Genomic DNA, 25,538 nt, shown 5'->3' with positions numbered 1-25,538 from the left:
GAAAACTAAAGCCAGAATTAGAGTAAGGAGGGGTAAAAGTGCGATTCAATGATTTATCGGTACAGATTCCGAATAAATTTACTATATTGGCATGGATGGGTGACTACTTTGACAGCTCAAATCTAACGTAAACTTTGGTTGCTTGCGAATCATAGTTGCTGAGTTAAGTGCAAATGTTATTTTTGGGCGGTTTGGGTTAACTTTTCATTATACGGCAAGTACGATATCAACAGGAGGATATTACTTGTTGAAAATTTGTGGCAGCGTTTTACATCACTCACATATCTGTTTTGAAAATACGGTGAAAAGAATTCGCAAAATATATTTCGCTTTGCCATAATTTAATCAAACCCCGTCAAGCGCCTAGCGGGGTAAAAGTGCGACTCACGGACGGGGCAAAAGTGCGATTCATGGACGAGCCAAAAATGTATAGCTAATTATATACAGCTTTAGGTACTATATTACAGATACTAGAAATGAAAGATCTGCAGAAAACTGTGTGCTCTACAGATGTTAGCCGAAGGAAAACAATGTTTTTCAGCTGATAAAACAAAAAACAAACGTTTAGAAAAGTTTCGATCTGACGGAGGCTGCAATACACCAGCGCAAAATAGGAAAGGTGCAAATGGAGAATATTCCTTACCGAAACATACCGCAGATTGAAGATAGTATGGTTTTGTTAGATACTGCTGTGCTAATTTCATAGATTTCGAGCTTCGCACTTTTGCCCCGCTAGTGGGGTAAAAGTGCCAATCGGGATTTGATCAGAAGAATGAAACATTTATTTTGCATAATACTATTATTGCAGATAATTTATAGTTGAATGTGAAGACATTGAGTTACTGCATCACTATAAAATATATTTTGTTGTTGTCCTTCTTTATATTTCACGAAAATTAATGACAACTCAAACATCGCACTTATGCGCAGGCCCGCCGAGAGCGGAAAAATCCTTGGAGCCATGTTAATGAATTAAAAATCTTGAATACTCAATATGAAGGTGATTTACTGAGTTTTAAAGAAAAAATAGCCGAAAAAGTTTCCGGAATTGGGTTTGATGAAATCTCGAACTTTCTTTTTTAATACCACTCATCCTATTTTGGACACTCTGTTGGCTATCCCGAGCAGCCATTTTGTTCTACCATTTCTTCAATTCTATCGCATATCGAGTCACCTTTCTATTTTTCTTCAACTTTTGGTAAACAATTACCCACTACAATGAAGTCGCTTTTAACGCGGTTTTTTATGCGCTTATTTTTACGCGAATTTCGGAATTTACGCGGTTTTTTACGTGAATTTCGGAATTTATGCAGTTTTTTTACGCGAATTTCGGAACTTACGCGGTTGTTTTTACGCGATTTTCGGAATTTACGCGGATGTGCTCAAAACGTCTATTTTTTCACGTAGTGTTGAAATCAACAGTTTTTTTATGCGAAATTTTAATTTTTTTTACGCGAATTTTGAAATTAACGCGGTTTTTTACGTGAATTTCGGAATTTGCGTGGTTTTTTCAACGCGAATTTCGGAATTTACTCGGTTTTTTTACGCGAATTTCGGAATTTACGCGGTTTTTTTCATGCGAATTTCGGAATTTACGCGAATTTCGGAATAAACGCGTTTTTTTTTACGCGAATTTTGGAATTTACGCGGTTTTTTTTACGCGAATTTCGGAATTTATGCGGTTTTTTTACGCGAATTTCGGAATTTACGCGGTTTTTACGCGAATTTCGGAATTTACGCGGCTTTTTTACGCGAAATTTTAATTTTTTTACGCGAATTTTGAAATTTACGCGGTTGTTACGTAAATTTCGGAATTTACGCGATTTTTTCAACGCGAATTTCGGAATTTATGCGGTTTTTTTTACGCGAATTTCGGAATTTACGCGATTTTCGGAATTTACGCGGTTTTTTTTACGCGAATTTCGGAATTTACGCGGTTTTTTTTACGCTAATTTAGGAATTTACGCGGTTTTGATTTACGCGGGACGTATCCTTCGCGTAAAAAGCGACTTGAGTGTACTTCTCAATCAGGCGGAATTGAAGGTAGTTGGCTGGGTTGACATCCTTTTCGAAGAGATCCACCCTGTTGCCTCCAAATTGCCACATCAGCCCAAAACTTTACAGGTCCATTATGAGCTTTTTAACGTACGAAAGAATACGTTTATTCAGGCACTGCTGCTTGTACTTTTTCAAACCCACAGCCTTGTTTTGATCGCGGCTGCAAATACCTTGTTAGTTCATAAGCATTCTTGAGAATTTATCGACGAAAATAAATTTGATCTGTTTGGTTGCTTACCGACCCGAAAAGATCGTAATCCTTCTCGCAGATGATTCCTTCTGACGCTGCTTTGGCTGGCATTGATTTTTCTGGCGATAGTATAATCTGACATCCCCGGGGTTTGCCCTAATCGCTCTTAACACCTTGAAATGCAGCTTCCGATTCTTAATTCCGCTACGACGCTTGCTATGATCCTGCCGAAATGTTTGAGGTCGATTTTGTCAATTTAAACGACTTCTCGATTATTGAACTTGACTACGTCGGGTTTTCGATCGAAGTGGTTGTCCAAAATTAACCTTCGGTTAACGGCTTTCAACAAGTGAAGTGTAACTTCTTTGAAACAAAATTAATCGTGACGAACTTTTCAGCCCTGAAAGAGCAACCATTTCAAAACAAAAGTGCTATCAAAACAATCCAGATCCGACTACTTGGAGACGGTGCGTCCAGATATTAAACGATTCGAGCTTTACCATAATCCGGTTTTGTCCCGGAGGGCCGGAAATCGTGGAAAAATACACATTCTATAAAAAAAGATGTTAAATTGAATTTGAAGGATTTTCTATTTCCAAAAAAAGAGTGCCTTGAAGATGCATTATCGAAATAAAGGGCTAACGAAACTGCGAAGTACTGTTCATTTTATGAGGCCTTACCTAATTCAATGAATTTCACAATTTCACAACAATCCCTCCCTAACAAAGCTAGGGATAAAATAGGGATTCTCCAGGGATTCTGGTTGCCTTCTTTGCTTTGACCAAAGACGACCGTCTTTCGAGGCCTGAACACGACGCAAGCCTAGAAGGATGGCGCTGGTCGAACAGGCCATTTGACGTAAATTCGAAACCCAAGTGTCAGAGGCTAGTAGAGTTAATCGCTGGCTGTGACGTCTGTGGAAAAAAAACCGGAAGAACAATTCTCGGAAACGGAATCTAGTGCCTAGAGGTGATTTTTGACACCAACTAGCACTCCGCCGAAAGCAACCCCGAAAATGAAGGGTCCACCAGCCAGGTTGAGATCGCTTAGTTTCCGTTAGAACGATTACGTCGCCGTAGTCATAGCTACCCAATAACAGCGGCAGTTGAGTGTTTTTAGCACACAAACCTCTCACGTTCGGATAATAAGTCGCAAGCAGTTGACCGGATGTTGACCTTAGGTTTAATGACGGGAGCAATTGAGAACTGGAAAAATGTTGTTCTGCACTTACTATGTTGGGGCTGCTTGCCCGTAATAAAGGGGCCAGAAGACCCCCGTCATGCACGAGTACATAATCGGGAAGATCGAAGGAGGCTGGCGGGGATATTTCGATTCTGCCAAGCCAAGCAGAGACTTCCAAAATGCTCATAGGCGTACATCCCGGTAGTAGCAGAACAAAGGTCAATGGTTTCTCTCGATGACAGTTGTCGAAACGGCGATCGAAGCACTAGAGCACGGCGGTCAACCGGGAAGCTGGTCAGAAATGATATTGTTCATGTCCCTACTATCGAGTGATTGACTAGAAGTGATGAAGTGGCTATTAGTATTCCGAAGTCACTATACTGCGGCGCTTGCCAGTTTTCCAGTGATTTTGGGGTTAACTTGGGATCTATTTTTTTAATGATGATTTAATGATGCACGAGCTATTATATGGTTAGTTAACAAAGTTGACAGAATACCCACAAAAATGTTTTCTTCTACTTGAAATGTAGCAATAATCGTAAAGAATCAATCTACCATTAACGAATCGTCGTTAAAATCTTCACTTTCAATAAGATAGGACTCCCCACGAGCCGGAAATCAAATCGTGTACCTCTAAAGAGCATCTCGTTCCGGAAGGATTGAGAGCAATATTGCGCTTTAACCAATGACCGAGTAGCTCAAATGCAGCTTTGCATCGAAACCATCCTGTGGGCTATAAGAATTGTGCATGTCCGTGTGCGTGTTTGTTCGTGTGTATGTGCGTGTCTTCTTTACTTTCTATCACTCAAACCATCTTCTTCGTTTCTCATCTTACCGATAAACAACTAAAAGACAAAGACTTTCCAGATTAATACGGTAAAGGCGAGAGACAGCTTAAAATTTCCTCCGCCACCAGACCCCCAGACCAGAGGACCAAACGAACGATCTTAGCTGGCTCGAAACGGTCGGAGGAGGGTCGAATTTTATGAACCTCATTCCACCAGTCAACTCATCCCAATCGACCGACCGCCCGACTTGCAGTTGCGCTTCCTCCGACACCTCCATTGCCCGACAGACAATGAGTTTGGAAAATCGAATCCTTAATAATTTTCTTAAACTTGCACCGCCCCGCACCGCACCCCTTCGTGTGTCTCCGCCACCACAGTCGGTTTCTGCTTCCTGTGTGCTGTGAGTGAGCCCGAAAGATGCACCTTTCCAACATCCACTCAGATTCCTGGTCCTGGTTTCCTCCTACCGATGCTAGCATCCGTTCTGTCTATTCCGTTCCGTTCGAGTTCCGTCCGTTCCGACCGAGAAGGATGTGTTTTCTTTCCATAGGCTCAAGATTTTCACCTTTGCCGATGCTTGCGGGGGCCACCAGCCCGAGCTCAGCAGACACCTGCTCCTCTCGATTCTTATCAATGCCTGTGGGTTGAAACATTGTGTGCGTGAGAAACACAGGGGCCCCGTTCATTCTGCTGAAGAGAAGGAAGCTCCAGCTTGCACTGCTGCAGCACCGAACAGCAGCGGAAACGGTAGCTGTTATTGTTTTTCCGACCGGCTTCCGAAATGCTTATATTTTCACTGTTTCTCAAAATCGTGTTCAGGCTTGGATTTGATGGCGGAGGGGGGGGGGGGGGGGATGGAGTGACGGCTGGCTGGGACGGACGACAGTGGGAGTGTATTTGGGGGAACGGTTTTGCCCATAGTTGAGTGGCAAGTGTATCGATGTGCTTTACAGGTATTACCGGCTTTTGATTATTTTTCGGTCAAGAAACAAGTGAATTCGGAGCCTTTGAGTTTGCCTTAAAGCGCTTCGGAGACGGCAGAACCGACCTACAGGGTGATAAAGTTTTTCGGCTGCGCCGAATTTAAAACATCATTTGCTGTAAAAAATTTTTTGCTGATCGCGTTTATATAAAAAATAATATTTAGAAGTAAGTAAGCAACTAACTCACTAAGCAACTTGAATCAAGTAATATCCTACCACCCTGTTCAGACAGCGTGTAGCCTATGCCTTCCGAAGGACATGTTACTCGCTTTGTTGTGGTTCTTGGCAAGGCCGAGTCTTTTGAGAAAAATTGGATTAGACCAGAGTAGACTCGTAAGCTTACGTTCTTAGCAAAACTAATTGCCGATTTGATTATTCGGCAGGGGAATGTAGAAAAAATATGACTTGTGACCCGACAAAATCGATTTTTAGGGGTTTTTTGCCTTACAGTTTTGCAGTAACAAACTTCGGAGGCGACTGATTCTAACTTACCAATCTAGAAAGATGATCCAATCGATGAGATGCTGGCATGGAGGATGCTATAACTAAAGCTAAATTTAATTTACGCTTGATTTTGTCTCCTTTCGCACCTGGACCAAATGCAATTAGAGAGAACCCTTTCCAGCTCCTTGCTAGTAAGAGCTTCTAGTTTCACTCGGTAGTTTGGTGCGCCACCAGAATTTTCATTCACCAGACTTGTCGGGGCAATTTACTAGACATCAACAAGATAATATTTTGTGTTTTCCTCTGGAGATTCGCTATGATCTTGAAAAGCATTAACTATAGCCAAAATCTTCAAGTGCCAACGATACAACTTTGAGACCAGCTACGTATTGTAATATTTTAAAATAAGATTACATCTTTGTTAAATAAGAGTGTAATAAAACCAATATTGTTACTAGGAAAGTGACATAGAAATGAGACAAATAAGACCTACAAACGGTATCAAGATTATACTAAAACTGCAGCAAAGTTATGCAGAAAAAAATCGAAACGATTTATAAATATGATACTAAATGGTACAAGACACAACACAAAAACTAAACAATAATACAACAAAAAACTAAAGGTCTTAATAAATAAAACGACACAAGTAAAATCTTAAAAAAGGGAACAAAAATTAACACAGAATTACTAATAAAAGGCTGGGCTAAAAACGTCTTTCAATATTTTTGTCCCTTCTTTATCGACAAACTTCGCAGCCGGTTAAGTAGCGTACAGGACAATTATGGGGCTAGTTCAACGATTTCGCTGACTCTAGCAGCACCGCCCAGCCGAGATTCGATCATACGACGACGGCGGTTTGTTAGACCATCATGGTATCTCGAAACTAACTAGGCGATTTAGAAACGTTACTAAAATGTAGCAAAATTACATAAAAAATAATGTAATTTAATGACAAATATGACCCGAAAAGACGATAAGTGTGGAAGATTTGTGCCTTCACGAAAACACAGAATAACAAATGATAAAAATACGTTAAGTGGAATACAAAAGTGAGATGAAAATGATACAAAAAGATTCAAATACGATTCAAAAATGATACAAAAAAATCATGCAAAACGATACAACTATGATTCAAAATTGATACAAAAATGAGTCCAGCAATGCTAGGAGCACAACGAGCCAACGCACTATATTTTCGTGGATTTCAAGGCAGCATACGATATAGTCCACAGCTATGGGACGAGAACGGTTTTCCGGACAAATTTTTACAGAAATGATAGTAAAGAAACACACATTTAACTCATAAATACACAAAATAGCCTATAATGACACAGATTATAACAATAGTACGAAAATACAGGTGTACCTCGATAGTACGTACACCTTTGCTTCGTTTAGCGTACGTATTACCGAAGTGTACGCACGATCGAATCACAATTTTAGGGTTTGAAGCATTATTGTATTACGCTTAATATTGCATGAATTTTTCAAATTTGCATACACTTTTGTTTAAATATATATTTTAGTGGTATTGCTTTAATATAAGAATCAATTTTTTTAAATCAATGATTTTACCCTCTGTGAAGCGTGGAATGAAACAAATCAAGTGTTGTTGCCAACAACTTGTTGGAAAATGTACGTACTATCGAGGCACAATGTACGTATTATCGAGGATACGTACTATCGAGGCAAAATGTACGTATTATGGAGGGTACGTACTATCGATGTATACCTGTAATACAAATATGGCATCCAAATAGAATAAATGGCACAAAAATGACTTAAAATTAATAAAAAATATCACAAAATTGAACAAAAATACAAAAATTATGTAAAAATATTCAATTATATTCCAAAAATGATACCAAAAAACACGTAACGCAAGAGATGCAAATGAAAGGGTTACCGTGTATGGCATAAAGTCATTTGGCATGACGCTATTAGGCATAATTGTCATTTGGCATAATTGATAAATTGGCCAGATTTTATTGTTTACTAGCTCATCGCCCGATCTTACTCGGGGCCCCTTTGTCACTCAATTAGTACATCTGTTTTTGTAACGAAAACTCTCATAATGCAAGAAACAAAACCCCTTTTTTCATTTAAACATGTCTACTCCCTTTGTCAGTTCCTCTCACTTTGTCCCCCACTAGTAAATCTGTCTTCTGCTCGGTAATCCCTATCAATCGACACAAAGCCTTTTTTACGTTTTTGAACCTCCCCCTTTTTATTGTCTCTTTTTAATCATTTTTCTTGTCAACGGCCAGGCCAACTGCGCAGCATGTACCACAATTCCAAGGAATCAAGTGGAACCAGAAAAAATATTTAATTCCAATAAACTCCTTGAAATCAAGGGGAACGAAGAAAGCGTGGACCTCCCGTATCGAAAGCTTCCCATATACATAGATAATGATTTATTTACAATCGTTGGGAGTATCTTTCCTAAGTGATACTTCGGACCCTCGGGGATGGACTAATGGCATTTACACCAGAAGCCAGGCTGCAATTGGCCAACGAGCGCCTTATTGCGCTCTCTGAAAATAGATTAGTCTACAAAAAATATTAGTTTAAATAATATAAGACCTGAAAATAAAGTCGTGTGGTTTAATGGTTGCCTAAAACTACAATTGTAAGGTTAGGAACTGAAAACCATGCAACCCGTAAGCTCCTATAGCTTGGCTACTCAATTATACAAATTGAAGTATTACCAGATATGGCCACGTGGAGGCGCTAGGTAGGGGCTTGGGATAGTTAGAACTATGTTGGGCGCTTTTTCCTAGACGCCTTCCCCATTTTATACCCTCGACGATGCTTATCTCTTGTAAACGGCGAAACTAGCCCGCATATGTACATTATAATAAGCAAATATTTTCTTACGTGCGATGACCAGTCACAGAAAATGTCATTTAGAAATGGCAAGCCTTCGCCGGTTTTTGTTTACAGTTCGAATAATACACGGATAGAAATTTTATCTCCAATATGATACTAAGCCTTGTTCGCGACCAAATCTGGACACCTCAGTTTTGCAATAAAACAAATTTGCTAAAAGCTTAATCCATGAAACAATTTTGTATCAGTTATGTGTGTATCGTTAATCATTATCAAACAAATTAACATTACTTATTTGGTCTGCATGAAAAATTGGCGAACTTTGGAGTTTACCCTTGCCATGAGGGTCGGTGCAGACTTGTTGGCAACCAATTTAGCTGCGTTTGTCCAAGATTTTCGAAATTTATCTGTTGTTGTTGCTTGTTGTTTGTGCTGGGACAGCTCTCTCTTCGCCAAATCCCAATACCGCTCGATGGGGCGTAACTCTGGACAGTTAGGTGGATTCGACTCCTTCGGTACAATATGGACTCCATTGGCATCATACCATTCCAAAACATCTTTGGCGTAGTGACAGGATGCTAAATCAGGCCAAAACAGCGAGGGTACATCATGGCTGTGTAGGAACGATAAAAATCGTTTCTGCAGGCATTCTTCACGGTATATTTCCTTGTTAACCGTTCCCGTACTGATGTAACTTTTGCTTGCTCGACCACAGCTGCATATGGCCTGCCATACTAAATATTTTTTGGGGAACTTGGCTTTCTTCTTTGTCCTAAAATGCTCTGCAACGCCATTCCGTTTTATGGCAGTGTAAAAAGGCATACCAGGAAGCTGTTTAAAGTCTTCAAGGACATACCTACCGTTCATCGCCCATTATAACGCATGGAAACTTCGTTAAATATTCACGATAAAGCTTACGAGCGCGTGTTTTAGCCGTCGTATTTTGCTTATCATTACGGTTTGGCACAGTCCTCACCTTGAAAGACTTCATGCCTTATCGTTGCTTAGAAGTGTGCAGGAATGTTGGCGTTATTTTTATTTTCCTCCGTAATATTTGTTTTACCTTCGCATCCTTGTGGTGGTTCCTCATATCTGTTTTTGTGCCACTTTCCTTCTTCCTAGCTGTTGTCAAGCGAGTATCGAACGATTTTAAAACACTGTGAACAGTGCTTGAAGGAAATCCAAGCTATTTGGCATGTTTTCTTAACGAGAGATCTGGATTTTCATTGCGAATCGCACACAATTGCTTTTCGCACCTGCTCTTCTTTCGACACGATTTTACGCGGAGCGCTTGTAATATAAACAAGTGTTATATTTTCAGAAAGAACAGACATACGTCTACTACTCTGCAAATTATTTCACTCATTGTTAAATGTATTTCCGAAGCTGTGTGGGTCTAGGGGTGTCCAAATTTTGTCGCGAACAAGCCTTAGCAGTGACGAAAAACTCCACTATGAATTGTTTTGATTGGTAGTCCTCGCACGTTCCGGTAGTACAAGGTCGAAAGTTTTCAACAGGCTACAATTAGTAGTAAAGACAAGAACTAAATCAATAGGTTGCACCGTTTTTGATTAATTGTAAACAAAACCAAATCTCGTAAATGAATTCCAATTAAAACAAGGGCATTTCAGCCCAATCCAAGGCACAGCAGACAGCGTTTAACTCTCGTTATCACAGCCGATAAAGAGTTTACGATTAGCAAGTCTTTAGTGCCGAAGCAAGGCCGCCACAAAATCATTATCCCCACGGTATATAATTTTAGCGTTTCACCCTTACTCAGACTGACGCATTGGGGGCATAAAAGCATAAGATGCCACAACAGACGCTGGAATACTTTTGATTGAACGAAACGATCCGAAAATAATGAAAATTTATCTCGAGACACTAGTCTATTGCGGAGTAGTGAAAAAGGATTATCGATGACTGGCTGCTTCCTAGCCCAAGTGAGTGAGTGAGTGAGTGTCAGTCAGTTGGTGGAATGAGTTTCAAGACGACGGACCATCCAGTCCACAAGCTTTGTAAGATGTAATAAATTCGACTTGGATAAGCTAATGTGCGCGGTAGGCGAAGGGGAATTGATTGATGATCGAGTTATGATCGGTATTTATTACAGGCGAGCTTACTTTTCTGGTTGTCCTTCAGCTGAATGATGCAGTTGGCCGGAGTGGGACGGTAGTGTGAGAGTCTTCCTCAATTATCGGGTTCTCCCTTCGGGGTCTGGAAGCAGAACTTCCCATATCCGACGTTGGTCGAATGAAAGACGCTTCGATTGGAAATTTCATTAATTTTGATTTTAAAAAGACGTTCGCTCCGGTGCTGTCTGTGCCGATGAATGAACGATTCTTCTCCTACTTCTTGGGGCATTTCTTATAGCAGGGAGGAAGCAAGCGAGCGAAAACCTGTGGGAGGATAAGGTGCATAAGAGCACGCACTCGCCACAAGAAGCCTGGCTCGGAAAATCTAATTATTCCTTGTAAACTATGCATGCCTGGGCCTGCACACTCTCGGACCTGTCCAAAGCTGCTTCTTCTTGCCTTAAATTATGTCTTATACAACTAGTTAGCCAGAAATCCGAACCCCTTGACCCGTCCCCGAACCGAGCGTTCCTGGATATCGGATAAAGCTGGTAAAAGTACTGCATCCGAAGACCTCCTCCTACTGCCAACCCACTCGTTTCGAAACAACCGGCTAGATGCAAATTGTGAAATTGCAAGCCAAGAGAATGGAACTTTTGCATGAAGGCTTCTTATTCTTGAAAGCTTGCAAACAGTTCTTAGAGTTTCTTACAGTCGACATTCTTGAGAGACCGAAAAATGATTCCCCATATTGATATGCCTCAACCGCTTTGCAATCCCATCCTCTGCGCCCTCTGCACACTCATCTGCACGCTATCAATGATTAAGGATACGTGCAGCAAGCAGAAGGATATAACAAAATCTGCACACACTCTATTAAAATACGTTCAACTAGCACAAGCCTATGTCCATACAATCAGTACAAGTACAGCAAGCCAGCAAAACTGCTTCGGTTCCGACTGGAAGTTTCTAAAATTTTATCCCCCCACCAAACCCCACCATCATTCCGTCCCAGACACGTCCTGATGATGACCTCCCAGACTGCACACGATTGGAGAAATTTTCGTTGGTCATCGAACAGCACTTTCTTGAATGTTGAGAAGAACCTAAAATCCCCTCTTCTTCCATGGCTCGAACCCGGCTGTCGTTCCTTCTGCTTTCTTCGAATGGATCTTAAGTAAATTTTTGATTGTGTGCCCAATGAACTATCGGTCAGTCTCTATTTTGCTCACACACAAACACGCACGCATTCTATCGTTCCCAAGAAGACGAACTTTATCCGGTTCGACAGTCGATAAAATATATAGATTTACATATATTGTAGGTATATTGTGCAATGCGTAGCTGGCGATTAAAAGCGGGTCAATGTGGGATTGGGATTGGGGATTAAATTTATTGTCGAAATGGCCTCCGGGAAGAAAGCAAACTAAAAGAAAATATCTTCGTTCTCTTTTCGCATTTCATGCTTATCCGATCACAGGACTGGAGCGCGTTGCTGAAGAATTGATGGGACGCAGGAAATGGAAACACTATCAGGACGTCCTAACGCGCCAACAGTTGAACCTACTGGACCCGAGCACGAACACCGTGGCCGTGGACGACGACGATCTGCTCGACAGTGCAGCAGCGGCCGTAGCCACCGGTGTTGCCAGCAACGCTGTTCCATTCACCCCCGCACTGGTAGCGGCAGCGGTCGGCGGAAATCTCCTAGACCAAAAAGGCGCCGCCACGATTGGTAAGTGAAACATGAAACATGCCCAGTGTGGCTTAATTTTCTAACATCTTCCTTCCTATCTCGTATCGAATGCAGTACGCAACGGACACTATCAGCAAGACGGAGAACTAGAATCCAAACTAGCAACAGCCAACAATCAACAAGTAGCAGTCGCAGCAACAGCGACAGACAAACAAGCAGATCACCACCCGCTAGCGGAAGCGGCTACTGTAGCAACCAGGAAGAATCATTTCAATGAGAACGATACGAAACCGACGGCAACGGCGGCCACTCCTTCACCTCCGTCTACTGCTCCCCACCAGCATCCAGTGGCAGTAACACTCAACAACAATAACAACAACAACAACAACAATCACCATCACCACCCTCATCTTCTCAACCAGACCCAGCTGGTGGAAGGGAAAAAAGTCAGGTCCGATCTGGACCAACCGGAGAATCCGGAGGAGCAGCAGCGCGAGGACCCGGCCACCCGCGAGGATTTGCGTCTTCTCGGGACGACGTCGAGCGACGGCAAGATAGTGAACTCCGTTGCCTCGCCGGCCCTGTCCTGTTCGTCGTCATCGTCGGCGGCATCGACGTCCTCAGCTGCGTCGTCGGCGGCTTCGACAACCACGACGGCAACGGCCACCACGGCGGCCCTACTGTCGCCGTCCGCTGCCGGTGCCACCTCCACCGGCGTCGCCACCGAGCTTGACGATCGGAAGGAGCTAGTCGGCAAACTAGCAATCAAACTGGAACCAACAGGTGAGTGCACTATTTCCGCTCTTCGACGCACCGCAACCCGTTTTTCACTCGGGATAATGGGAAAAGTTTTCGACACACAAAACGACCACCGCCGCCGCCACGCCGTCGTGGCGTGTGGTGGCGGCTGTGAAGACAACAAAATGCAGGCAGTTTGAAATTTTTGATAACCGTTTGCAAAACAATCTACATTTTAGTGCGATAAAAACACCAAATTTTGATTAACTGCAAAAATGAAATTGTTAAACTAAATTTTTCGTTACCTTTCCTTGTTAAAGCGAGACGAAAATCATAAAATCGACTCTTATTTTTTTCGAAGCTTGTCGAACCTCGATTTCTGTTATTTGAAGTTAAAATTTCGAAAATGTTTATAAGCCGAAAATTTCACGTTACAAATTTTTCTTTTTCAATATAGGACTACGGCTTACGACAAGATAGGATCCAAATTCCAAACAATCTGAATCGAAAAGTAGTTAGGTTTTGTGTGCTAACTCAGCGATTTTCCGGCTGATTTTGAACAGTTTAACATTTGATTAAAACGCTATTGCAAAACTGAATGAATGGACATTCTAAGTTTCATCATTTGTTAGATGAATTTTAACAAATAGTCCAAAAGCTCTTGTACTGAAAAACACTTACCATCCGATCAGTGCACCTTAATTTCACTAAAAAACGATTACCATTATTACCATTTTATTGAAATTACGCCACTGACTTAATTTTTTAAATTCGTCGTACCGGTTTTTAATCCGTCCATCAAATTTTTTCTTCATACGAACCACAAATCACAACAATCCATCTACCAAGGGGTTTCCAGTAAGGCATATATGTTTTTGTAATCTCTTATGTCTTAAGGTGAAATTAGTCGTCACCGATTCTGCAAATTTCAAAAGCAGTTTTTTTGTTCATGAAAATATATTCGCTGTGTTCAAATAGGCAAGAGCAATGCAGTGAATACATTTCTATAGACAGAACCCCGCTTTTGGACCCAAAAATTGCTTTCGAAATTGTACTTTTCGACGAAAATTTAAATTTCCAGTTAATCACGTAATCATTGAAAATCAATATATGGGTCATTCCACGTCAAGCGACCGAGTCACCTGTAATCGACCTTCTCGGATATTCACCAAGCTCGGCCAGATTGTTCGTTTTGGGTCAAGAAGCCAAAATCCCAAGTTTGGTGCCTATTGGACTTTCCCTCGATTTTTGGGAACCCCCTCTTTTATTAGAAAAAGCATCATTTTCGTCAAATTCGCTTATTTTCTTTTGCTTCTATCTTCGTAAATTTAGAAAAAAACTCTGTTCTACATTTTCATGGGAAATCATCTGAGAAATCCGAAAAGTATATTAGGTTATTGCGACCTGGAAACTAAATTTGTATTTTTCTCTCAATGAGTACAATTTGATCTCAAAAATTTCAACATCATCGTGTTCCTCGGAATTTTTTACATAAGAATCACTCAAAACCACGAGGTGTTCCGTCCCGTTCTTGAGATATAGCGTTTTGAAACAAACAATTCCCAATTTCTCATGTAAAACTATAAACAAAATGAAACTTCCTAGCAATAAGCAAATAACAAAAATAGCAAAATTAATCTGATTTAAACTAGAGCAACATTGCGCTGTTGTGGAAGCACATAAACAGTATATAATATAACATAAGTTTGTTGTTGAGCGTCTTAGCAGAAAACGGGATTTTTGCTTCTTGACCCAAAACGAACAATCTGGCCGAGTTTGGTGAAAATCCGAGAAGGTCGATTACAAGTTTGTACTTTTTCTCGGTCACTTGACGTGGAATGACCCATATTGTTCACTGATAATCTTATGTAATCATTAGTAATCATTATTAATATTATGTAATTACAAGAGCATGATTATCAAAAATTACGGGTAATCAGAGGTAATCAGTAATCAAAGGTATCTTTTTTCAAAGGTGCGTTGTAACCACCGTAACCGTTGAAACCCCTTGGCATGTACACATACGGAAAGTGATTCCGAATTGAGAACCTCATTGTTTGCAAGTTTTTTTTTAATTAAATATTTTTGGTTTAACTACAGTTAAACAATATCTTATATTTTTATGAATAAACATTCGCTGATAATAAAACCAACTACAGCAAAATAATTCAAATGAACAATGAGTAATTCTCGCTGAAACGGGGCCACTATTGACACGAGGTCTTCAAATATCGGAATTTTTGCGCTTAATTGGTTGAAAATGGTTAAAACATAAGAATCATACTTTTGATACCTCGAAATAGCGGAACCCTCGTTCGCCAAGGGGCCTAACAGTTTCAAAAAAAGTTGAATTTTGAGCAAATCTTGAGATCTATATCATGTGAAATTTTATAAATTTGCCATAAAACAACTAACAAATGGCCCGGTTCTGTAAAGAAGAAGAACAGGGCTTTGAAATGGAGTAAAAATTTTTAGGCGGCCATCTTGGATTTGGTCGCCATATTGGATTTTATCAAAAAATAGCCGTTTTCACCATGAGCCCCCCAACCGATTTTCATTTTAAGACCACCATTGGAAACCTGAGAAAAAATGCGATAAGAAAAATTCATAGAATTAGGTGTGCAATGGCATTAACTGAATAAAACAATCAGTTATTTGTAGCAAGGTTCACAATTTTCATATAGAGTAGGGCGGGCCATAAGTGCGATGTTTGAAGCTGTCATTAATTTTCATGAGAATTAATTAATTTTCAAGAAGGACAACAACATAATATATTATATAGTGATGCAGTAACTCAATGTCTTTACATTCAACTATAAATCATCTGCGGTAATAGTGTTTTGCAAAATAAATTCTTCTTTCTTCTGATCAAGTGCCGATTCGCACTTTTACCCCACTAGCGGGGCAAAAGGGCGAAGCTCGAATCCATGAAATTAGCATAATAGTAGCTAACAAAACCATATTATCTCCAATCTGTGGTATGTTTTGGTAAGGAATATTCTCAATTTGCACCTTTTCTATTTTGCGCTGGTGTATTGAAGCCTCCGTCAGATCGAAACTTTTCCAAACGTTTGTTTTTTGAGTTATCCGCGGAAAAACATTGTTTTCCTTCGGCCAACATCTGTAGAACACACAGTTTTCTGCAGATCTTCCATTTCTAGTATCTGTAATATAGTGCCTAAAGTTGTATATAATTAGCTATACATTTTTGCCTCGTCCATGAATCGCACTTTTACCCCGCTAAGCGCTTGACGGGGTTAGGTTAAATTACGGAAAAACGAAATATATTTTTAATTTTTTTTCACCGTATTTTCAAAACAGATATGTGAGTGATGTAAAACGCTGCTATAAGTTTCCAACAAGTAATATCCTCCTGTTGATATCGTATTTGCCGTATAACGAAAAATTACATCAAAACCGCCCTAAAATAACATTTGCACATAACTCAGCAACTATGCTTCGTAAACAACCAAAGTTTACGTTAGATACAAGCTGTCAAAGTAGTCACCCATCCATGCCAATGTAGTTAATTTACTCGTAATCTGTACCGATAAATCATTGAATCGCACTTTTACCCGCATCGCACTTTTACCCCTCCTTACTCTAATTATTGCGATATTTCCAAATTTTGCTAGGAAATAAATTACAAACGACACGGTTTTGTACAGAGGAGAGATAGGGCTTATAAACGAAGTGAAAAAAAATTGCCGCCATGTTGAATTTTATCAAACAATCACCGTTTTCGTCATGATTCCCCCAATTGATTTTAGTTTTAAGACCACCATCGGATAACTGAGAAAAAATGCTATAAAAACATTCATCGGGTTAGGTGTGCAATGGCATTAACTAATAAAGCATTAATTTGCTGTAGCAAGATTTTCCATTATATAAGCGTTGTAACCCTTGATACAGATAATTAATTGTTTCGTATATTTAATGTCACTACACATATAATTTGGTGGATGTTCCTCATAACATTTTTTCTCAGCTTTCCGATGGTGGTCTTAAAACTAAAATCAATTGGGGGAATCATGACGAAAACGGCGATTTAAAGATAAAATCCAACATGGCGGCCAAATCCAAGATGACCGCCTATTTTTTTTCACTTCGTTTATAAGCCCTATCTCTCCTCTTTACAAAACCGTGTCGTTTTTAGCTTGTTTTAAAGCAAATTTTGAAAATAACACAATAATTATATGAAAATTGCGAATCTTGCTACAAATAACTGGTCCTTTTATTCAGTTAATGCCATTGCACACCTAATTTTATGAATGTTTCTTATAGCATTTTTTCTCAGCTTTCCAATGGTGGTCTTAAAATCGGTTGGGACGCTCATGGTGAAAACGATAATTTTTTGATGAAATCCAATATGGCGACCAAGTCCAAGATGGCCGCCGAAAATTTTGATACCAAATGGTGATTTTAGGTTTTTCGGAATGCTGTTCAAGTGAAATTTTGGCTTCTGTTGTAAGGAACATTGACATTTTTTCTTCATCACACAAAAAAGGTAGGAAACTTGACTGCTATGAATTCTTTAATGAAAGAAAAAAAAACTTTTGAATAGGTCTCCGCTCACTTTTATTGATCGCGGATGGGAGCCAACTGACTAAAATGTTAGGGAATAACTAATTTTACATTGCGTGTTATAAAAAATCTGGATATTTGTAATAATTTCTATTGGATAGAACATGCATGCAAAAATATGCCAGTTGGTAAATGCCCAATGTACATTGTTAGTTTTCTTAACATTGTGCATTTCAGCCGCTCTTAATTTTGGATCCGGTTATGTTAAGGATTTCCGCAACTAACTAGGTCGATGGAGCAAATAAAATCTATATTTTTTACCTGGTTTTGGAATGTTGTTTTTTAAGTTAGAATTTACTGCGTTAGAATAGCCAAAGAATTACATCACATAACGCGATTAAACGGCGCTAATATCACTTTCATCGCCATTACTTCAGTTTTGAATATATTCTTATCACTCCAGGAAAGGGGGTCGTTGGAGACTTTCCCAGTACAGTTTACCTTCAAGACGTCATATTGGTCTACGTTTAGAAGAAATAAAGAAATAAAAACCGATTGGGACGGATTATCGAAGCTCCAAGAAAAAAAGCGGGATCAAATTGTCGTTCCTGTCTAGGATGCAAGGCGATCGCAAAGAAAATGTATGGATAAATTTTACTTTGAAAATTCTGTTTAAAAACCATCGAATTTCGTTCAAAATTGGCCGAGCTATTGGCGTTGAAAATTGAAAACTAATCTTTTGTGACGCTAACCTGAATCTAAACTTTGGATCAACACCCTGCAGTAAGCCGTAGTTCTACGTCACAAAGCACATTTTGCAAAAAATCAGTTACGATCTAAGATACCTGTCATTCGGATCCATGGGGACACTAAGAATCCTGAATCAGTTCTCATAAAAGAACATTTTTACAGCAGCAATATACCATGTTATGTCACACTTAGAAAAAGTTAGTACCGTGTACGTACCATATTCTGCGCAGTAAAGACATTTTTATGATTCTTCCGCTATTCTAAGTATTCTAGATTTAAATGAACAACGTGGATAGCAGCATCGTGTAGTGCTACGGTCTATAATATCTGGTAAAAAATATGGGAATTATAAGTCGACCAACATTGAGTATATTTTTCGTTTTGTAAACTTATCCACGGTGCCTAATTCTACGCACTTTCTTGCCCATGTTTGTAATTCTGCGCATGTTTGCTCCTAATTCTGTGCACCCAAAAAGTGAAAATAAATACTCCTGCCACGCTGTTTAAAAAATGTTCAAAAAATCCGGCATTAGCCATTACCATAATTAAATCCATGATCCGGCCTTCTTATGCTGTCCGAGTGGCAAAGGATTATTGTTATCATTTTGATTGCCTCATTTTAAATATTTTATTCTCGATAACGTGAAGGGCGAATTGATTCTGGTTTTCTGCATACTGAGCATTACACATTAGACTAATACTAAAAATTGTGTTTTCATATAGAAACCACATCCCCACTCTCTGACAGCTCTGACATTTAAAAAAATAGAAGACATGGCTTCATGAATTGGCGCTCGTAGGTTCGGACCCCGAGACACAGCACATGATTCCAATCAATGCAAGTTAAAGATTCTACTTGAATTTTCATGCCTCTATACCTCAGCCATTTGGGTGACGTTGCGTATTCTTTCGCGATTTCTTCGTAGGATACATTACTGCGCAGAATTTGGAACATGAATAAAAAATCTGTGCCTAAATCTGCGCATTATTGTATCGCATTTTTCTAAGGAAAGCAATGCATCCAATCACTCTTTTTGTCTAAACCATGACTAAAACTAATTATTCTTTCTAATTATGCTGGGTAATTTGATCATTGCAAAGAATTTCGATCATAAATTTGTTAATTTTGTAGAAGGACAATCTTAGCGTTGGTGCTAACGACGATGTTTTCTGCCATATAAAATACTTTCAGTTTCACGTTAAATTATTTCGCTCTCAAATATTATGGCCCGTTTGTGAATCATGGCGTAATATTTAACAGATATTTATAAAAAAATAACGCAATGATCAGTTATGCATAAAGTTAAAAAATACTATAAAGAAAAATGCGCAGAATTAGGAGCGGTCACGGTAGTCAACAGAGGAATCAGTTGGGTCTGGTTGGTTCTGAGTCCGGTGCGAGTTCTTTTGAAACCCGTTCCGGGTGAGATATTTTATCTATCTAAATAAGTGTAAGGTGTTACCACAATAGATCTAACTAATGGTCGCAGTGGTTCAGGCTCCCATAAAAAAATAGGTGTAAGAAGTGTAGAATTAATCGCGTACCAAAAAAAATTGAGTAGTTGCAGATATAATTCCCTTAAAAACTTGAAATAAAGTATGGATCCTGTTTAGCTAGGAGAGGGTCTCCCGCGTTACGTTTTCGGTGCGATTGACGTAGGACTACGTCTTACAGCAAAGTTACGGCAAATCAGTCTCGAAAAGTAATCAGGTTTTGAACGCTAATAACGTAGCGGTTTCCTGGTCGATTTTTCATATTTTTGTATCAATCGATCGAAAAAGCTTCTACGCGTCGACCCAAATGAAGAAAAACATTGATTCTTGAGGTTGCATTATTGAAAAATTGAAAATAATGAAACACTGTCCAGCTGTTACAAAGTTCTCTCGTCTCAACAAGATTTCCTTCGACCACGGTTAAGCCTAGACCAATTTGATGTCTGTGTTAGGGAAAGATGCCAGACAAACTTCCTTGTCCCAACAGGTCCAAGATTCTTTACGACGATTAAACCTGACTAATTTGATATCTGTGTTGAGAAAGTCCGCTACAGCCATAGTGTTCGATTGTATATGTATGCGCACGTTTGCTAATTCATTGGAAGAGTAGTGAAAAGAGAATGCATTGTGTTGTGGCACGGATGTGCTATTGATAGGGATCGAATTGGTAACATGTCTTGAACATGAGTGAAGGGTTGGTAATACGAGCAGTCTTAGATTTCTGTGAGGTAACAGGATAGCACTTGTTTTGATAAATTGTTTCCAAATGTACATTTTCGCCGAGCAACTATAAGGTAACTCAAAATGACCTTATGGGGTGGTAAACAGCGAGTTTGGAAGACGTAAAAAGTAAAGCATTGGGTTATAAACGTCTTTTAGACTTGATCTTTCTTTATCGACAGACTTCGTAGCCGGTTTAGAATACAGGACAATTACGGGGCTAGTGCAACGATCCTGCTGGCTCTAGCAGCACCGCTCAGCCGAGATTCGAACATACGACGACTGGCTCGTAAGTCCGGCATCGTACTTCGAGGATAACTGGGCGGGATGTGGAGACATAAATACCCACTGATTGATATCTTTTCTCCTCCGCGGTTTTTTGCTTTATTGAACGGCAGAAGGAGAAGTTAGTTCGTTTATGTACTCTAATTCTAGGTTATAGGATCATAGCATTCAGTTGGGTACATTTACATATTGTTTATTGAATGATGACTATGCAAAGTTCTGGAAACTACGTAGATCTAAGCTATTGAGATTAGTCACTGAAAATGCGTGGTGGCTACAGCTTGATTTAAAACTTAACAGACAGTGTATCGAAATAGAGCTTGCATTAAATCTATCACAATTAAATAATAATTAGAAAACCACAAGTTAGAGCGTCTTGAGCCACGAACGCAGATTTAACGCAAGGCGAATTGTGTTCTATCATTTAAAATATTTAAGTTGATCTTCAAGCAGAATTCATGGATTGTTGTAGATGTATGGAACTGTTGTAACACATGCATCGACCTAATAATGGCAAATTTAATATCATTATACAAAATCTATGGAAAGGCCCGTAAAATCAATTCTAAGGGGAGGGACTGTACCTATGGGTGCTCACTAGTTTACGAATAACAGTCGCTTAAGGAGCCTCCACAAAAGCTGCTGTGTGCATCATAGGATTAGATTGCATAGATAGTTGCCCAAGAAAGGATACACTGGGGTACGTTTCTCATTATTTGGTTTGAATTAAATAAAATAATTAAGTTTTATGTTCTGAAAAATATAAATCATTGAACAAAAGATTGAAAATTTTGTAGTTTGCTATGTCATACGTTTGCTTCCTCTAAATTTAGGGATATTGTAAATGTCTGATGGTAGGTTGAGGTTGAAAAATTCGCCATTTGAATATTTGAACTGAACATTCCATGGTATCCCTAACACTATTGTTACGAAGATGTTGTCACAACTGATTATATGACTAGTTTCGGTTATAAATAAATTGCTGCAACTAGAAGTACTACGGCATTACTGAATATACCTATACATAATCGTGCACATCGTAATCATGCGAAGGGATACTGTTTTTGAAACCCGATCAGGCAATCGCTGGGTAGTCAAATGTTAACCGCTTTTTAAGGCACCACCATTTTTGATTTTTTTAGAATCCCCTACGTCCCACGTTAAAGTGGATATAAAGGCCCAAACACGATGCTTATAAATTTTGATACGTTGCGATAATTTTATAGATAATTCATAGAAAAACTGTCAAGTTTCCGCAACGTATTAGAATTCGTATGCATTGTATTCGGGTTAGAAACTTTCCCTTAAACCAAATAAAAACAACTAGCCACAACCGCCATTGACTTCCCGTTTTCTTCCCCGTATTGCAGCAGAAAATCAAAACATTTCGCCAGCACCGCCGGAGCAGAGTAAACTAATTAAGCAGGAACATTGCAACAATTTGCTAAGCAGTAAAATCATCATCAACAACAACAACAGTGCAACCAACAACAACAACAATAATAATATTTCAAGCGGTAACCTAGGCGACGGCGGTCTCCCGGTTCCGCCAGCAACGGTAGCAGCCGATGAGGAAAGTACAACGGTAGGCGGTGGCGAGGGCGGTAGTTCGAAACTTCCGCGATCGCAGCCCCCGACGCCGGTAGACTGGAAACCGCAGGACAAGTGTTACTTCTGCGTCGACGGGAAACTGCTTACGGTGAACGAAGCCGGCGAACTGGTGCCGGAATCCGGCCTCGGCGTCGGTGGACCGAACGTCCTGCCGAAAACCGAACTGGACCTAAGTCACGGGGTAGGAGCCTTTTCCCCTTTCCAAAAACAAAAATGTGATTCCTTTTCACGATGTTTTCGCTTATCTCGTCCCGACAGGTGCTGAATGACAGCGACAGCGATTCGAGCGACAGCAGTGAACCGGATCTTCGTGCCGTGGTGGGACGACCGGGCTCTGCCTCGACGAAATCGCTGGCAGCACTGCTGCGGAACGCCAGCGGTGTACCACCGACGATGACCTCGCTGCAATCGATGGCGGCCCAATTTGCGGCCGTCGCGTCACTTCAGGGCATTCAACCGGGTCTGGCGCAGCTGTACAGTCGTAAGTTTTTCGCAATCCTTCCCCACTCAATTAGGTGCCGGTTAACGAATGTTTTTCTTTCGTGTGGCAGCTCTATGGTACTCCCAGCTGCAGCAGCAACTGTCCCCATCGGGCAGTACGGAAACGGCCGTCGTCGGTGGAGTCGGCGCGGCAGAAAAGGGTGAAGGTACCGTTTTGGGACCTGGCGGTGAACAGCCGCTAGATCTAAGCGCCAAACCGGGAACATCCGGCCTGAACGCCGGTCTGATGATGAGCATGATGGATCCGAAGCAGATCTACAAGTAAGTGGCAATTTTCCCGTTTTCTTTAAGATAACGATCCGAACCGAACCGGGTTTAATTAACCTCGAACAGGCGATGCGAACCGGGGCTTTTAATCGAAATCAGGAAGCCATAATCAATCGACAACGGACCGACGATGCTAGGGCACAGATAAGTCAGGCGCTGGGGTGTCATCTTTTTCACCAAGTTGTGGGTAGTAGTCGATAATTGAATTTTTTTTGCACCGCCGTCACCACTAGCAATGAAATTCGATAGGTTAAACTCGACTCCTCCCACTGTTGTTTGGGCCCAGATTACTGTGCAGCGCACACTCGAAAGGGAAATAATGGAAAACAGAACTTTTCATTGTTTCATTTTTTTTCTTTTCAAGAGTAGCTTTTCATTCTCTGAACAGGTAATGAAAGAAATCAAACAAAGAGTCCTCCTGACCGCTCCGTAACTCATCGGAAATATTTCGCTTTGAGCAAAACTTATCGATTGATTAATTGGTTCTTCTTTTGATTTTCACCCCCCTGGAAAAAAATACGAAGAAGTCCATGTTGTGTGTCCTTTTCTTGTAACGTTACCTTTCTTGGCTACCCCCACCGGCTAAACAGCAGACTGCGTAGTGAGTCTTATCGCATCGAACTTGAAGATTCTGATAGCCTATTGCCACTTGCATGGGCGGAAAGCGGACAAGCGGCAGAAGGCCGAAGAAACTAAAGTCTTGTTATCGATGTATAAATTTTTAATTAGTAATTTAAGCACTTCCTGCAGGCCTCCATTGCTACCGGCAGACCCTTGGCCGCCAGCACAGTTGCTTGACTGCACGTTCGCAGCAATTGGCCTTCCCTATAATGATGGCAAGCAAGAGAAAAGCACCGGCCAGCGTTGATTCGATGAAATGAGTGCAATTAAAAAAAATGCCCCACCATAACCGTATACCCACAGCAGTAACGGATAGGCTCTCCTGCTGCTGTCAATTCAGTGAGGGCCCCTTTTTTACCTTTGAAATGTTGTGATTGAGGATTGTCGAACTTACGTAGTATAAGGTAATCGTTTGTCAAAAACTTTTGTTCTTTCCATGATTTTCAATAGGTCGTCGAATCCTGACAGCTACGAGTTAAGCTGAGAACTGCGTGGAAACGGATACCAAAGTTGCCGCAATTTAAGTTTTATTACGTTCCTCTAGTGATTCTCATGATCAAATTCATAAAACTGCTAATAGCACTATGAGCTCCATTAGAACCTTGTGATGACCGCTAGCTATAAAACTGTCATTCGACCAAGAAGTTTTTTATAACCTCTTTAAGAATCAGATCTTTAAGATCAGATATTCTGCAGCAGCAATAAAACCGCTCATGCTTTTCTTTACTTGACAGCTACCGCCATAATTTTAAGAAGCTGGTCGCTTTGTTGTATAAAGCTGTAAAGCATAAAGCTTGCTTGGGTAAAAAGCTAAATCAGTTAGCTAACTTTGAAAATATATATCCGTGAGGAGAAAAGTAAAAGATTTACTGTAATAATTCTGATCAATTTGGATTATAGCGTCCATAATAAAATATCCGATAGAATAAATAATAAATTTTCAGCAGTTCCCGGAGTTGTGCACCATATGCGCATTAAATTTTATCGTGCATGTTGGAATGATAGGTGAATTAAATCAACGCGCCATCGAAATTTTGCAATTTTTAAAAACCAGTTATTTAAACACAATAAATATATTCAATTAGTAAATCTCAATCACTAGCAAAGTCATTCTAGTTGCTTCCTGTCATATAAAAAACGATTGATAATAACTTTCTTTCTGTAACTCACACTTTGCTTTGATAAATTTTTGTTTGCGGGATTAAAAAAATACTAAAATATGGCATTATGGTCTCGCAAAAAAATGTTGTTTACCTAGAGGTCATCTGCAAGTTATCGCAAAAAAATAGCCCCACAAACAATTTCAGAACTTCAGCAATTCGCTTTCAAAAACACCAAACACACTCGTGAGTCAGCTTCCTTTAGCAGTTCATGATTTATGCCCGTGAAGAGCCACCGTAGTGCTCTTCGGGATGGAATTTCGACTGGTTATGTATCCATAGAAAGCCCGAATCAATTTCTCCACTACTTCATATCATTCAGTTCCTCATCGGGACCAACACCATTTGCACTGCCACGTTCCGTGCCAACAATCATGTACTGCATTTTAGCATTAAGATTGCATTAAGGTGAGTTCCAAACTAATTCTAATTTACTTCTTCCACTGCTGTAGGGTTCATTATGACGATATCGACGTCATCCACATATTCAAGAAGCATGCGAGATCTCGTGGTGATAGTTCCGATTCTTTCCACGTTTCGCTCTTCATACTGCACCTTTCCAGGCAATCTTGAATAGCAGGTCAGCGAGTGCGTGCCCTTGCTTTAGTCCATTTAACGC

The 25,538-nt window shown here is 40.2% G+C and overlaps 1 protein-coding gene across 3 annotated transcripts in view; it reads left to right on the top strand.

Annotated features, from left to right (window-relative positions):
* The window catches only part of LOC128732706 (mushroom body large-type Kenyon cell-specific protein 1), a 322,866-nt gene that overhangs the window by 231,692 nt on the left and 65,636 nt on the right, over positions 1-25,538 (top strand). For 2 of the 3 annotated variants that reach the window (XM_053826021.1, XM_053826024.1), the window contains 5 exons: positions 12,033-12,287; positions 12,363-13,031; positions 22,130-22,551; positions 22,629-22,851; positions 22,922-23,132. In XM_053826021.1, the coding sequence (XP_053681996.1) occupies positions 12,033-12,287; positions 12,363-13,031; positions 22,130-22,551; positions 22,629-22,851; positions 22,922-23,132 (1,780 nt within the window). The remainder of the gene's footprint in view (positions 1-12,032; positions 12,288-12,362; positions 13,032-22,129; positions 22,552-22,628; positions 22,852-22,921; positions 23,133-25,538) is intronic. The other variant, XM_053826022.1, reaches the window with a different exon arrangement.

Source organism: Sabethes cyaneus, chromosome 1 (genome assembly GCF_943734655.1).
Source record: "Sabethes cyaneus chromosome 1, idSabCyanKW18_F2, whole genome shotgun sequence".
Taxonomy (NCBI): Eukaryota; Metazoa; Arthropoda; class Insecta; order Diptera; family Culicidae; genus Sabethes; species Sabethes cyaneus.
Note: the sequence above shows the minus strand (reverse complement) of the source record. Positions and strands in the feature narration are given on the sequence as shown.